The sequence below is a fragment of the Aotus nancymaae genome, unplaced genomic scaffold, assembly GCF_030222135.1.
Source record: "Aotus nancymaae isolate 86718 unplaced genomic scaffold, 86718_ANA_hifiasm-v0.15.2.pri h1tg000030l, whole genome shotgun sequence".
Classification (NCBI taxonomy): domain Eukaryota; kingdom Metazoa; phylum Chordata; class Mammalia; order Primates; family Aotidae; genus Aotus; species Aotus nancymaae.
In genome coordinates this window covers 36,554,946-36,568,621 of record NW_026988443.1, presented here as the reverse complement: position 1 = coordinate 36,568,621, position 13,676 = coordinate 36,554,946, and the positions used below count along the sequence as shown (strand labels likewise).

Sequence of the window (13,676 nt, the reverse complement as noted above, 5' to 3'; positions counted from 1 at the left end):
ATTTGAATTCTGGCTCTGCCTTTTGCTAGCGTGTGACAAGAAACCTCTCTGATTATATTACGTAGGGGCAAAGATACCCACTTCAATTCTCTGATGAGAACTAGATGAAGGAATATCTGTAATGTATCTGTTGCATAGTAGGGACTCAATTCACTGTCTCCATGAGGCTATTGCTAATCTCCAGCCTTCTCACTACAAAGTAGTATCCAATCAAAAAATTTCACAGAGAATACAGAGTAGGAAAAAACTTTAATGAGAAACCCACAGTTTCCTTTTCATTCCAAGACTATGACATTCCCACTGCTTTAAGTTCTTCCACTGCCTAGGTGACCTTCTTGTTATAGTTAGGCATGCTTAGAGCTCTGGGCACGGGCCCGATTTTGCCAAGATTTCTTTCACTAAGGTAATCATATATGCCAGCAGGCAAAAAGGAAGCAAAGCAGATCCACATGTAAGCGGCTTTCCCCGGTGTGTAAAAGGTAAAGGGGCTCTTCGCGGAGATAGCATGCTGGATGTCCTGCAGCACCGGAGAGAAGTCTGTGCTGGCCCTCGAGTTGATGAGGTGGAGGAAATTCCGCTGTGCTAGTATGTAGTCCTGGCCGTAGTCTTCCTGTACCTCACGGGGGAGTTGTTCCAGAATTTTCTTTTCCAGCTTTTCCCACTCATCACTTGTGCCTGCAATACCTGGGGCAAAAGGAAAGAGTCAGGTCCTGGGAAGGCCAAGTAAGTCAGGGAGCAGGTGTTCATCTCTGTTGAGAAGGACAGGCCTTTGTAAATGCCTTTTATTTGTATGTATGTATGTATGTAAGTATTTATTTATTTTTGTGAGACAGAGTCTTGCTGTGTCACCCAGGCTGGAGTGCAGTGGTGCTATCTCAGCTCAGTGCAACCTCTGCCTCCAAAGTTCAAGTGATTCTCCTGCCTCAGCCTCCCGAGTAGCAGGGATTACAGGCAATCACCACTACACCTGGCTAATTTTTGTATTTTTAGTAGAGATGGAGTTTCACCATATTGGTCAGGCTGGTCTCGAACTCCTCACCTCAGATGATCTCCCTGCCTTGGCCTCCCAAAGTGCTGGAATTATAGGCATGAACCACTGCACCTGGCCTGCAAATGCCTTTTAAAATATATGCTTTATAATGGCATTTATTATCATTTCTAACCCCACATACAGAAAAGTGCACACGTGATTGGATTTTTCCAAACTGATAGCCCATGTGACCAGCAAACAGATCAAGGAACAGGGCTGGGCACAGTGGCTCATACCTGTAATGTCAGCACTTTGGGAGGCCCAGGAAGGAGGATCACTTGAGCCTAGGAGTTCAAAATCAGCCTGCGCAACAGACATAGTGAGAGCCCATCTCTAAAATATATATATGTACATATACTCAGAAATTTAGCTGGAAACAATGGTGCTCACCTATAGTCCCAACTATTCACAGACTGAGGTGGGAGGACCCCTTGAGCCTACAAGTTGGAGGATGCAGTGAGCTATTATATGATTGCACCACTGCACTCTAGCCTGGGCGACAGAGCTAGACTCCAATTTTAAGAAAAGAAAAAGGAAATTAAAAAAAAAAAAAAAACAGAACAGAACCAGCCTTTATAGTCTCTCCTCTCAGCCCACTTCTCAGTAACCACTGTCCTGATGAACAGGATAGATTCATTTTGCCTGGTTTTGAACATTATGTAATGGAATTGTATGAATAGTATTCATTCTTTTGCATCAGCTTCTTTATTCGACATTTTGTTTGTGAGAGTCATCCATGCATTGTGTGTTCATTCTCCTTTCGGCATAATATTCCATCGTGTAAATATGCCATGAATGATTTACCCACTATACTGTGATGGGCACTGGCTTGTTTTCAACTGGGCTTTTACAAATGCTGCTGCCACAAACACTGATTTATTTGGATGACTATCACACATATAATATATTATGTAATGTCTATAATATATATTCTATATAATATAGTATATATACATTCATATGAACATACACACATATAATTTTTTTAAAATATAGAAGTAATGCCTACCTCTATATTTAAAATTAGATACAGGATTTTAGGCTGGGCATAGTGGCTCACGCCTGTAATCCCAGCACTTTGGGAGGCCCATGTGCACGGATCGCTTGAGGTCAGGAGTTCAAGACCAGCCTGGCCAACATGACAAAACCCTTTCTCTACTAAAAAATACAAAAGTTAGCTGGGCATGGTGATGGGTACCTGTAATCCCAGGTACTTGGGAGGCTGAGGCAAGAAGAATTGCTTGAACCCGGGGGCAGAGGTTTCAGTGAGCTGAGATTGTACCACTGCACTCCAGCCTGGGTGACAGAGCAAGACTCCATCTCAAAAAAAGTAAAAATAAAATTACAGGATTTTAAATATTTAATCCATTTAATATACACTTTTCATTTATGTTTCAAAAATAGATATGAAATGTAATTTTAATATAATTTACACATATATTTAAATTTAATATACACATTGTATACGATTAAGTATAAATATATTTTTAAAATAAAGGCAATACCTACTTATTATATAAAATTAAATATTATATATTTACTTTAACATACAGCAGCTGTGCCTGCTCGTTATATAAAGTGAATAATAAGAAGATGGCATATTTTTAAAATTAATCTCTGCTGAGGTAATTGACAGTTTCGTGTTCTCTTCTACATTCCTTCCTTGTTCATACAAACATACATACACATAGAAGAATTTTGTTTAATTTTTTTTTGACCAGGAAATAACAAAAACAAGAAGGATTATGCTATAATATTTCCATTTTCCGTGAATTTTTTTTTTTTGGCTTAGTAATAAATCACAGACCTCCTTTCTTGTCAATGTCTCTAGATTAAACTAAAGCAACAGAATTTCCCATTGAACAGCTTTTAGCCAACCACTTCCCTAGCCAGTGACCTTCCAGTTTTTCCTATAGGTTTCAGCGTTACAGGCACTGCTGCAGTAAATAGACTTGCACCACCTATTTGTTTGTTCTTTGGCTTTAATTCTGTAGGCAAGAGTCCTTAAAGTGCCGCCTGGTCAAAGGCACATTCATTCTGAATTTTATTAGCTACTGCCAGATGACTCTCCAGAAAGGCTGCAGTCTCCCATGCTCCCTCCTGCAAAGTGCTCGGTTGCTCAGATAGCTGTGGGGATGAGCCCTTGCTAGCCTGGGTGACTGCTGGATATCAGGACTACAGAGAAGGAGGGGTGCTCCCTTGGAAATGTAGGCCAGTGAAATCCAATTATAGTCACGAAAATGCAAACAAAGTTTCAATTGCTCCTTTCTTTTCAGGAAGGCACATACCATGCTTAAAGAAATGATTATCCTGACAATTACTCTGGAGGCTTCTAGGTCCTGAAAAACCTGTTTGCGTGAGCTACTATTCCTCCTGCTACCTCTCCCCTGTCCCTGCCTTCACAGGCTGGGGGTTCCTTTTCCTTTCTGCCTCCTCATTCTTTAAACACCTCATGGACTTTCTGGTCACTCTTGTGGGTACCCTATCCAGAGTCCCCAAAGCTTTCTTTGTGAGTGACATAGGTATCAGTCTTTTGTCATCAGTCCATCATCATCTGCCACTTTTAACACAATCGTCCCACCCATCCATTCCGTGCCACTTTGATGCTACACACAATGAAGTTATTGATATGACCTGGATTGAAATCCCATCTCTGCCTCCTATCAGCTCTATGGCTTTGGAACTTCCTTAACTTTGCTGAGCCCCCCGCCCCATTCTCACTGCAAGATGGGACTATTATGACACCTACTTCATAGGTGGGGATTAAGAGAGATCATGCACATAAAGCACTTAAAATATGCTAAGCATGTAGTATTATTTAGCTATCTTTATTGCAGGCCAAAAAAATCGGGAATGTCTCTTAGAATGTCTTCAGAAGCTCCTTGTCTGTGTCCCTAAAGATTCCTTTTCTTGGCCAGGCACAGTGGCTCACACCTGTAATCCCAGCACTGGAGGCCGAGGCGGGCAGATCACGAGGTCAGGAGATCTAAACCATCCTGGCTAACACGGTGAACCACCATCTCTACCAAAAATATTTAAAAAGTTAGCCGGGCATGGTGGCACATGCCGGTAGTCCCAGCTACTCAGGAGGCTGAGACAGGAGAATTGCATGAACCTGGGAGGTGGAGGTTGCAGTGAGCTGAGATCATGCCACTGCACTCCAGCCTGGGCGACAGAGCAAGACTCCGTCTCAAAAGAAAAAAAAAATTGCCCCCACCTTCAAATAAATATAAGTATGCCATTCTCCAAACATGAGTTCTCTGTCTTCTGCTCTTGGGTTTCTTGCCTTCAGAGAGCTCATCAAATAGCTTTAAACTGGGGGCAGCCGGATATAAAAGGAAGAACCCAGGCACTGCATCTTAGGATCTGATCTCAAATTTCCAACCATCGTGGTGTACATGGTGTACCAGATCTCCACCCTAGGGTATGTTATGCACCCCAGTGCAGCACTATCATCTGGAGAATAATGTGAAACCTGCTCCTCTAAGTTGTGATTGGAGTATACATAGAAAGGGTGGAGGTATAAATCAGAGCACTATTTTAGAAAACGGATTGGTATGATTCAGTGAAGCTGAAGACAAGAAAACTCTATGACCTAGTTATTCTTGCAGAGGCATTCCAACCAGAATAACTCCACTCTGAATAGGGGCTGGGTAAAATGAAAATGAGACCTGCTGGGCTGCATTCCCAGGAGCTTAGGCATTCTTAATCACAGAACTAGACAGGAGGTTGGCAGGATTGGTATCACAAGATACAAGTCATAATAACCCTGCTGATAAAACAGGATGCAGTAAAGAAGTCGCCAAAACCCACCAAAATCAAGATGGCAACAACAGTGATCTCTGGTCATCCTCACTGTTCGTTATATGCTACTTATAATGCATTAGCATGCTAAAAGACACTCCCACCAGCGCCATGGCAGTTTACAAATGCTGTGGCAACATCCAGAAGTTACTCCGTATTGCCTACAAGGAGGAGGAACCCACAGTTTCGAGTCATCCCTCCCACTTTCCCAGAAAACTCATGAATAATCCACTCTACCCTTGTCTAGAATATAATCAAGAAATAAATATAAGTATACTCAGATACTCAGTCAAGCAGTCCATGCTGCTGCTCTGCCTAAGAAGTAGCCATTCTTTTATTGCTTTACTTTCTTAATAAATTTTCTTTAAAGGCCAGGCGCAGTAGCTCATGCCTGTAATCCCAGCACTTTGGAAGGCCAAGGCAGGCAGATCACGAGGTCAAGAGATCGAGACTATCTGAGCCAACATGATGAAACCCCACTTCTATATAAAAATACAAAAATTAGTTGGGCGTGGTGGCGCGCCCCTGTAGTCCTAGCTACTCGGGAGGCTGAGACAGGAGAATTGCTTGAAGTTGGGAGGCGGAGGTTGCAGTGAGCCGAGATCATGCCACAGCACTCCAGCCTGGTGACAGAGTGAGACTCTGTCTCAAAAAATATATATATAAATAAAAACTTGCTTTCACTTTACTCTGTGGACTCACCCCAAATTCTTTCTCATGGAAGATCCAAAAACCCTCTCTTGGGGTCAGGATCAGGACCCTTTCTGGTAACAGTTTCACTCTGGAGCATGTGTCATAGGAAAATCAAGCAACAAAAACCAAAGTACATGTGCTAGAAAGTTCATAGCTGTATTGTTCATACACGTTCAAACTAGAAGGGACTCAAACATCCCATCAACAGTAGAAAAATTGTAGCATATCCACAAAATACTACACAGCAATGAAATGAGTGGACTGCAGCTACACACAAAGTAGATAAATTGTCAAATCAGAATGTTGAGTGGAGGAGACCAGACACAAAAGGATACATACTTATTGATTCCATTCAAAGTGCAAAAGCAGTTAAAGTCAAATGCTATTGATTGGGATGGATGTAACACTACAAAGAAAAGCAAATGAATGATTAATACAAAAAGTAAGAGGTGTCCCTATTGGGAGGTTGAGAGGGCTGTGATGGTAGAGGGGCATGTAGGGGCTTCTGGGTGTTGGTAATGTTTTATGTTTTGATCTGGGTGTTAAGTACAAGAGTGTTTAAAATAATTTGTTGAACTATGTGTGTATAATGCTTTTTTATGTATATATATTTCTCGATTTTAAAAAATAAGATCAACATCAGTAGAGAATGTATGGAAAGTGGGGAGCCCATTGCCTGGTAAGAACAGCTTCCCAGAAATCTTATGCATAGCAATTATACTGAATCTCTAAAACCATAACTTAACTGCAGGGTTGCTCTCTCGTCCAGATAGAATTTTACATCTGTGTGTTGGAATTCTCTTTGAGCTGTGTCACTAAACCTTCAATCCTCCTGCCAGGTTCACCTTTTCCCTCTTCCACTAGCTCTCAACCAGCTTTCCTCTCTCTGTATCCCAGTCTCTCAGTCCAACCAGCGCATCTGGCTTTACCTCTGACCCATGGCTCTTCTCCATCACCTCCCCACAATTCTCCTTCCCACTCAGGGAGTCCCCAAGTTGGAAACCCCTCTCAAGACTTCATCTCCTGTGTATTTCTATTGCCCCGGTCCTGCCTCTCATCCTGGTGACCCATATTCCTTTCTCTGGGTCTCCATCCCTTTTTCTGAGTCCTGAGCCCCCTCCACAACCTTAGGAGGTTCTCAGCTATTGAGTGTTTCAAGCCAAAATTTCAATATTTCTGTATAGATTTTATCTTTTGCATTTGGGTTAACATTCAAACCTTTAGGGTTTGTTCTTTTAGTGCATTTAGTGATACCTACCAGTTTGTGGTCATTTATTAGACATACTTTTTACATCTTCACTTAAATCACCAATTAAATGTTTGATGGCCCAGAATAAAAGTCAGGGCCTTCGGGTAAGCTGCCTCTGCCCAGAGTTCAGATATTCAGGGAGGGGAAAGGAGAGAATAACCATCTCTTCTTGGGGTGGAGGGAAGGTGGGTCATACTCTTCAGAGTGAAGGAGAAAAATATTGTTTCTGAAATATGAAGAAGCTGGGGAAAGAAATCTTCTTAGCCAACGGGAACAAAAGACTAATAATGTTACTCCTAGTATCTGGTCAAACTTTTAGATGAAAATAAGCTCTTGATCTAAATAAAGAAACCTGGTATGAAACTAATGGATTATATTTTGTTAGACAGGTTTGGGTGGGGCAATGAAAATAACCAAAATTGGTGAGAGTCAATTAGGGACCATTTTTGAACTGTACTTCCACAGACCAAATACAACTCTACCATCAAGGGAGGGAGTGCGAGTCCCAGAAAGGTCCTGCTCAGAGCAGGCACCAGGGACCAGGGTTCTAAACCAGTGGGCCTCTGCTTGCTTATGACTTACAGAGCCACTGCAATTCCTTTGTGAAAGGAAGCAGGGATGACACCGTACATGGAGAGCCTGGCACTTAAAAGAGGCCCACCCGTCCCAAGTCCTGCTGGGTGGACACTGAGAGCTGGAGAACCCTGGACACATGACAACCTCATCCAAACTCCTGCACTAAGAGGCTTAACCAAACTCCAGCACAGTTTCTAGCAGTGTAAGGCCCCGCCCCTTGGATGACACCAGCCCCTCACTAAAATGCCTGCCTAAAGAAGGCTCAGCCTTAACAGAAAAATGTACTATTTGCTCTAGCCAACACATCCCTGAGAGGTCCCTGACTTCCCTTTCCTGAAATACTTACTAAAAAGAACTTTAAATTGTAACTATATAGCTCTTGCAACACAGAAGCTTTTTTCTCCAGGACCTGAGAGCCATTCCTTTGGAACTGAATCATCAGGAAGGATCAGACCTCTGTTTCTCAGTCTCTGTGGGAAGAAAGAATCTGGACGTCTTTGATTGTCAAGTAGCAGACACAGCTGAACCCCCTGTATGAACACTGACAGACCCTTGTACCTTTTCACTTATCTGACTTACTGACCCCCGCTCTCCTTTCTCGTTCATCCTTCTTTTAAAATGTTTAAATTGCCTTCGTACAAATCAGAATGTAGCCTAGCTCTTTCCCCTACTGTCAGCAGTTACTGAATCAAGCCTGTTTTCACCACTTTAACTGATGTCTGGCTGTGCTCATCTCTGATAACACTGAGGGGCTCCATGTGCGCTCTGCCAGACCAAGAGGACCTTCAGGGTTCCTTCCAGGATGAACATCACAGGGTTCTTGGGCTCAGAAACCTACCCGTTCGGAAGCCTCCAGGTTGGATGTAAACAACTTTAACTCCCCACTTGGAAAGCTCGAGTCTCAGAACTGATGAGAACATGGCCACAGCCGCCTTTGTTGGGCCGTAAGATGCCAGCTTTGCCATTGGGGCCCCTCCTGTGGGAGTAATGGGAGAAAAAGAAGTCAAGTTAGATATATTCATTTGTTCATCCAATAAATATTTAATCAGCATCTACTGTATGCTAGGAGCTGGTATCAGTGACTCAGGCAGATAAAGGCAGACAAGGGCCCCTGTGCCCAGGTGAGCGACGTTCTTGCTCATTCCCACAGTGTGGCTTCATTTGCTTCTGCCTTCCTTGGCACCCCTATTGCAGCTGGTATGACAACAAACCAAGTCGAAGGATCAATCTTGCCCAACTCCTAAGCAAAATGTAATTTAGGGCTGGGCACAGTGTCTTATACCTGTAATCTCAACTCTTTGGGAAGCCAAGGTGAGCAGATTACCTGAGGTCAGGAGTTCAAGACCAACCTGGCCAACATGGTTAAACTCTGTCTCTACTAAACGTACAAAAATTAGCCAAGCATGGTATCGCATGCCTGTAATCTCAGCTACATGGGAGGCTGAGACATAAGAATCACTCGAACCCCAGGAGGCAGAGGTTGCAGTGAGCTGGGATCACGCCACTGCACTCCAGCCTGGCAATAGAGTGAAACTCCGTCTGAAAAAACAAACAAACAAAAAAATGGGTTTAGGTAAGATGAAGAGCATCCACCCACCAGGCCCTGATCTTCTATCCTGATCAACCTACCTTCTGAGGTTCCCGGTGAACATATCTTTTAGCGGGGAGGAGGGTTCACTATTCAACCCACTACAGCACCTATAATCAAATGGATTGGGTTCCAACGAGAAATAATGCATATCATGGGGAATGGTGGGGCATTTCTGTAAGAGGATGTGAGAAAGGATATATTCTAGGGCTAGGGCAGATGCTCTGTATCCCACCTAAATCACATTTAACTTAGAACCTGGTGAGATTCAGCCTTAAACTGAGTTGGTCACTGAACCAGCTGTAAGGAAGTAATGGAAGGCAAGATCAAAGGAAGCCAGGAAAGGGAGTGATCTACTTGGAATAACAGTCTGAGGCAAGGATCTCTAGATAAGATCATCCTGGATTAGGATGGGCCCTGAATCTGATTAATCATGGGTGTCATCAGAGACAGAAAAAGAGAAGACACAAGGAAGAAGGCCACATGGAGATGGAAGCAGAGATTGGGGTTATGTTGCACAAGCCAAGGAACACCTGGGGCCACCAGAAGCTGGAAGAGGCAAGGATGGACTCTTTCCCAGAGCCTCGAGAAGATGCACAGCACTGCTAACGCTTGGCTTAGACATCTGGCCTCCAGAACTACAAAAGAATAATTTGCAGATGTTTTAAACCACTCTGTTTGTGATACTTTGTTACAGCCGCCCTAGAAAATGAATTGAGTTGCATTCCTGGTGGTCTTCAGCAGGAAGACACTGACACTATGAAGGGGTGAAGGCAGTGAGGGCTCACAGTGCCTCAAGAAGTCTCACAGGAAGGCTAGACCTGTGACAACAGGGCTCCCAGTCTTGGCAAAGATTTCCCAGGTCAAAGAAGCATCCACTGGGTGCATGAATAAGCAAACTGCGGCCCAGCCATATGATGGAACACCACTCCGCCGTCAGAGGGAATGAACCTGATACATGTAACAACATGGATGTCTCAAAAGAATTATGGGCAGTGAGAGAGCCAAACAAAAGAGGGCATGTACTCTTTGGTATAATTCCCTTTATATAAAGTTCTAGGAAATGCAAATTAATCTCTAGTGAAACAGATCAGTGGTTACCTGAAGGGTGGGAGTGCCATGAACATTGTGCCCACCCCCATCAAAATTCGTATTTTGAAGTCCTAACCCCTAGTGTGATGGTATTAGGAGATTGAGCCTTTGGGAGGTAATTAAGTCATGAGGATGGAGCCCTCAGGATGAGAGGGATTAGTGCCCTTTTAAGAAGAGACACCAGAGAGCTTATTTATTCTCTCTCTGTACCACGTGAGCACACAGTGAGAAGATGGCCATCTGCAAGCCAGGAAGAGAGTCTTCACCAGAACCTGACCATGCCGGCACCCTGATCTGGGACTTCTAGTCTCCAGAACTTTGAGAAATAAATTTTGGTTGTTTAAATTACCCAATCTATGCTATTTTGTTATGGCAGCCCTGGCAAATTAATATGGGGGAGGGTCCAGGGAGGGATTAGAAAGGAGGACAAGGAAGCTTTGGAGAATGATGAAACATATACACTGTCATGATTGTGGTAATGCTTTTATGGGTGTATATAGATAGATAGATAGATAGATAGATAGATAGATAGATAGATAGATGTATATATATATGTATATGTCTAAACTTATTAAATTGTATACTTTAAATTTGAGTACTTTAGTGTACGTCAATTGTATCTCATTTTTTTAAATTAAAAAAAAAAAAAAGAAGAAGCCACTCTACTTCAAGAGACCATGAACATCTCAGCAAAACCCAGGGATGACTTCAGGAGTATTTTTCTCTGCCTAAACCAGGACATTTGCATGACTGTTCAGGGGTGGGAGAAGGACCTCAGGGTTCCTTGGTCTTATCTTTCCATGCATCCTGGTTTCACCAGCTCTTAATCCATGGTAAGTTTCACCAAACCAAACATAGCTCCAGTTTTGCATATGTACTTGTCTTTGTTCTCTTGATGCCAGCATTTTGCAATTAATCCCTTTTCCTTGCCAAAGTCTCTTTTATTCTTCTACCTCAGCATGTTTTATCCATGAGAGAATAGCTTCTTAGCCATGATTTATCTTGCCTGAGCCCTGTCTCCACCCAAAAAGTAAAGTTATAAGGTTATAGGTAGCTACAATCATGCCGCTGCACTCCAACCTGGGCAACAGAGGGCTACCTGTTTTAGAGGGGTTTATTTTCAACCCTTCTTATTCAAGCATAGCATGCAATTGTACACAGGTGTGTAGTCTGTGATTTCTGGAGGAAAACTGGCCCAAAAAAGGTTTTAGGCCTCAAAAAGAATGCTTTTCCAACTGCCCTTTGTACAATCAGAGTTGTTTCCCACTTCCTCTAATCCTGGGTTTAAAATGTAAAAACTAAAAATGAAAACAAAAACCCAGCTTGATGTAGCAGACAGCTATGATTATTATCTCTCATTAGAGAGAGCCCTTTTACTCGGGTACTTCCTATATACCAGTAACTGTGCTATGCACTCAGAACCCACAATGCATTGAAATTGGCAGCCAAGATCAGAGATTTTCAACTGGGGGTGATTTTGCACCCCAGTGATCATGGGAAATATCTGAAGATGTGTCACAACTAGGGGTGGGTGCTACTATTATCTAATGGGTCAAGGACATAGGTTGTTAAACACTCATAATGCATGGGACAGTCCCTCTGCAGAAAGAATTCTCCCCACCAAAAGGCCAATAGTGCCAAGTCTGAGAAATATTACCCTGGACTTAGGTGCAACATGACCCTCATTTGAAGATAGAGGCAGACAAGGTTACCTGGGTCAGGTCACCCAGCTAATGACCCAAGAACAAGATTCAAGCCACAATGATACAAAATCTCTGAGGCCTGAGTCATTTTAGAGGGTCTTGTTTTCAAGCATAGCAAGCAATTACACACAAGTGTTTGTGCAGATATTTCTGAAGAGGAAAACTGGCCAGGAGACGTTTTTAGGCCTCTCAAACAGAAAGATTTTCCAACTGCCCTTTATACCATCAGAGTTGCCTCCCAATACTTCTGATCCTTGGTTAAATATTTATCCAACTGCCTTGCTGGGATTTGGGTTAAAGAGCTATGCTATTTGTTTGGGAAGGATGGTCAACGTGTTATTACAGTGGGGAGAATTCTCCTGCAGTAGATGTGATCAAATCTGGAAAGAATGACCTGTTGGGGTCATCTACTCAAGAGCTAGTGAGTGACGGGGCAGAGGATGGAGGGTAATTCGGTGTCAGAGTCAGAGGCAGTGATGCCAGCAGCTGGCAGGATAAGAAGACACAAGCACACAGACTGTCAGCTGCTCCCCCAGACCCTCACGGGGGATGGCTTTTGGGTCGCGAATGCTACTGGACCATTCACTGCATGCCAAGCGCAAGGCTGATGCTTAAACATGTGTTATTTCATCTCATCTCTCCATGGCCCCCAGAGGAAACAATTACTATTGTCGTTGTCTTCTAATGAGGAAGCTGCAACTCAGAGGTTCACAATTGTGCCCAACATCATGCAGTTGTCATTGGTAGAGACAGGATTAAAACCCAGGCAGTCTGTCTTCATTCTGCTTGCCTGGCATCCTAGAAGATTCTTCCCTGTTTATCTATATGATGTCTCTCACTCTTTTGTGTTCCCTTCTTTAGGGATGGAAGATGTAGGAGGGAAGGACATTGGAGGGGAGGATGTGGTTGACTCTAGATGGCATTTCTTAGAGAAGAACTTAAAGAAGAAATGTTTCTCCCCATCCCAGTCCTGAAACTTCTCACCCTTAGGAGTATATTTAGAAGACATGGGTTGTGTTGCCTTTATTCCCACGTGAGAATGGGAGTTAGGTTGGAACAAGCATCTAACAGTGGAGCTAGCAGAAAACAAAAATGGCCAAGAAGTTACCACTGGGAAGAGCATCTTAGACCCTTTGGCCTGGTGTTTGATGTGATGGTAACATATGGTTACACTGAGTCACCGGGGAAGGAGGTGGCTTGGTGAATCCGACTAAAGTTCAGGTTCAAGTTCTACCTTATAGGCCAGTCACTGAACCCTTCTGACCTTGGTTTTTATAACTGCAAAATGAGGATAGCCACATTACATAGGCTATTGGGATCATATACCTGACAGCATTCAACAAATGCCTGAATTGTAATGGATGCTTCATAAAAACTCTTAATATTTATTAGGTGTCTACTATATGCCAAGCACTGTTCTGAGTGTTTTAACATCAACTCTAAATGTATTTAATGATCACAACTGTCATAGGAGGTAGATTCTAGTATTATCCTCATGAACCTCATTTCAAAAAATGAAAACACTGAAGTGTAGAGAGTTTAAGTAACTTTCCCAGGGACACAGAAAGTGATAGAAATATTAACTAACCTTTACAAAAAATTTACAGTGTCCACACAAAACCTTATTCAAAAAATATTCAGAGAAGCATTATTCATAATAGCCAAAAATGGGGAAGAACCTAAGTGTCCGTCAGCTAATGAATGGATTCTTTAAATGTGGTATATTCATATGCACATTAAAAAAGCTGCAAAGACACCTACTGAGGAGGACACTTTGGAAGTTTGAACTTTCAGACGAACATCCTTTTAAGCAATGCATACGTTCCAATTCTGGCTGCCTCTGCCCAAATGAGAGGCACATGGAACTTCTCACTGAGGCTGGACAGCAGGTAGAAGGTCAGGGGAAGGTGTGGAGATTCTGCCCGATAGAGACAGCAAGGA

The 13,676-nt window shown here is 42.9% G+C and overlaps 1 protein-coding gene across 1 annotated transcript in view; it reads right to left on the bottom strand.

Annotated features, from left to right (window-relative positions):
* Window positions 1-230: 230 nt before the first annotated feature.
* Window positions 231-13,676, bottom strand: part of HSD17B2 (hydroxysteroid 17-beta dehydrogenase 2) — a 73,032-nt gene continuing 59,586 nt past the window's right edge. The window contains exons 4-5 of the mRNA XM_012466160.3: window positions 8,191-8,328; window positions 231-684 (exon numbers count right to left, since the gene is read on the bottom strand). Coding sequence (XP_012321583.1) covers window positions 323-684; window positions 8,191-8,328 — 500 coding nt within the window. The 3' untranslated portion in view covers window positions 231-322. The remainder of the gene's footprint in view (window positions 685-8,190; window positions 8,329-13,676) is intronic.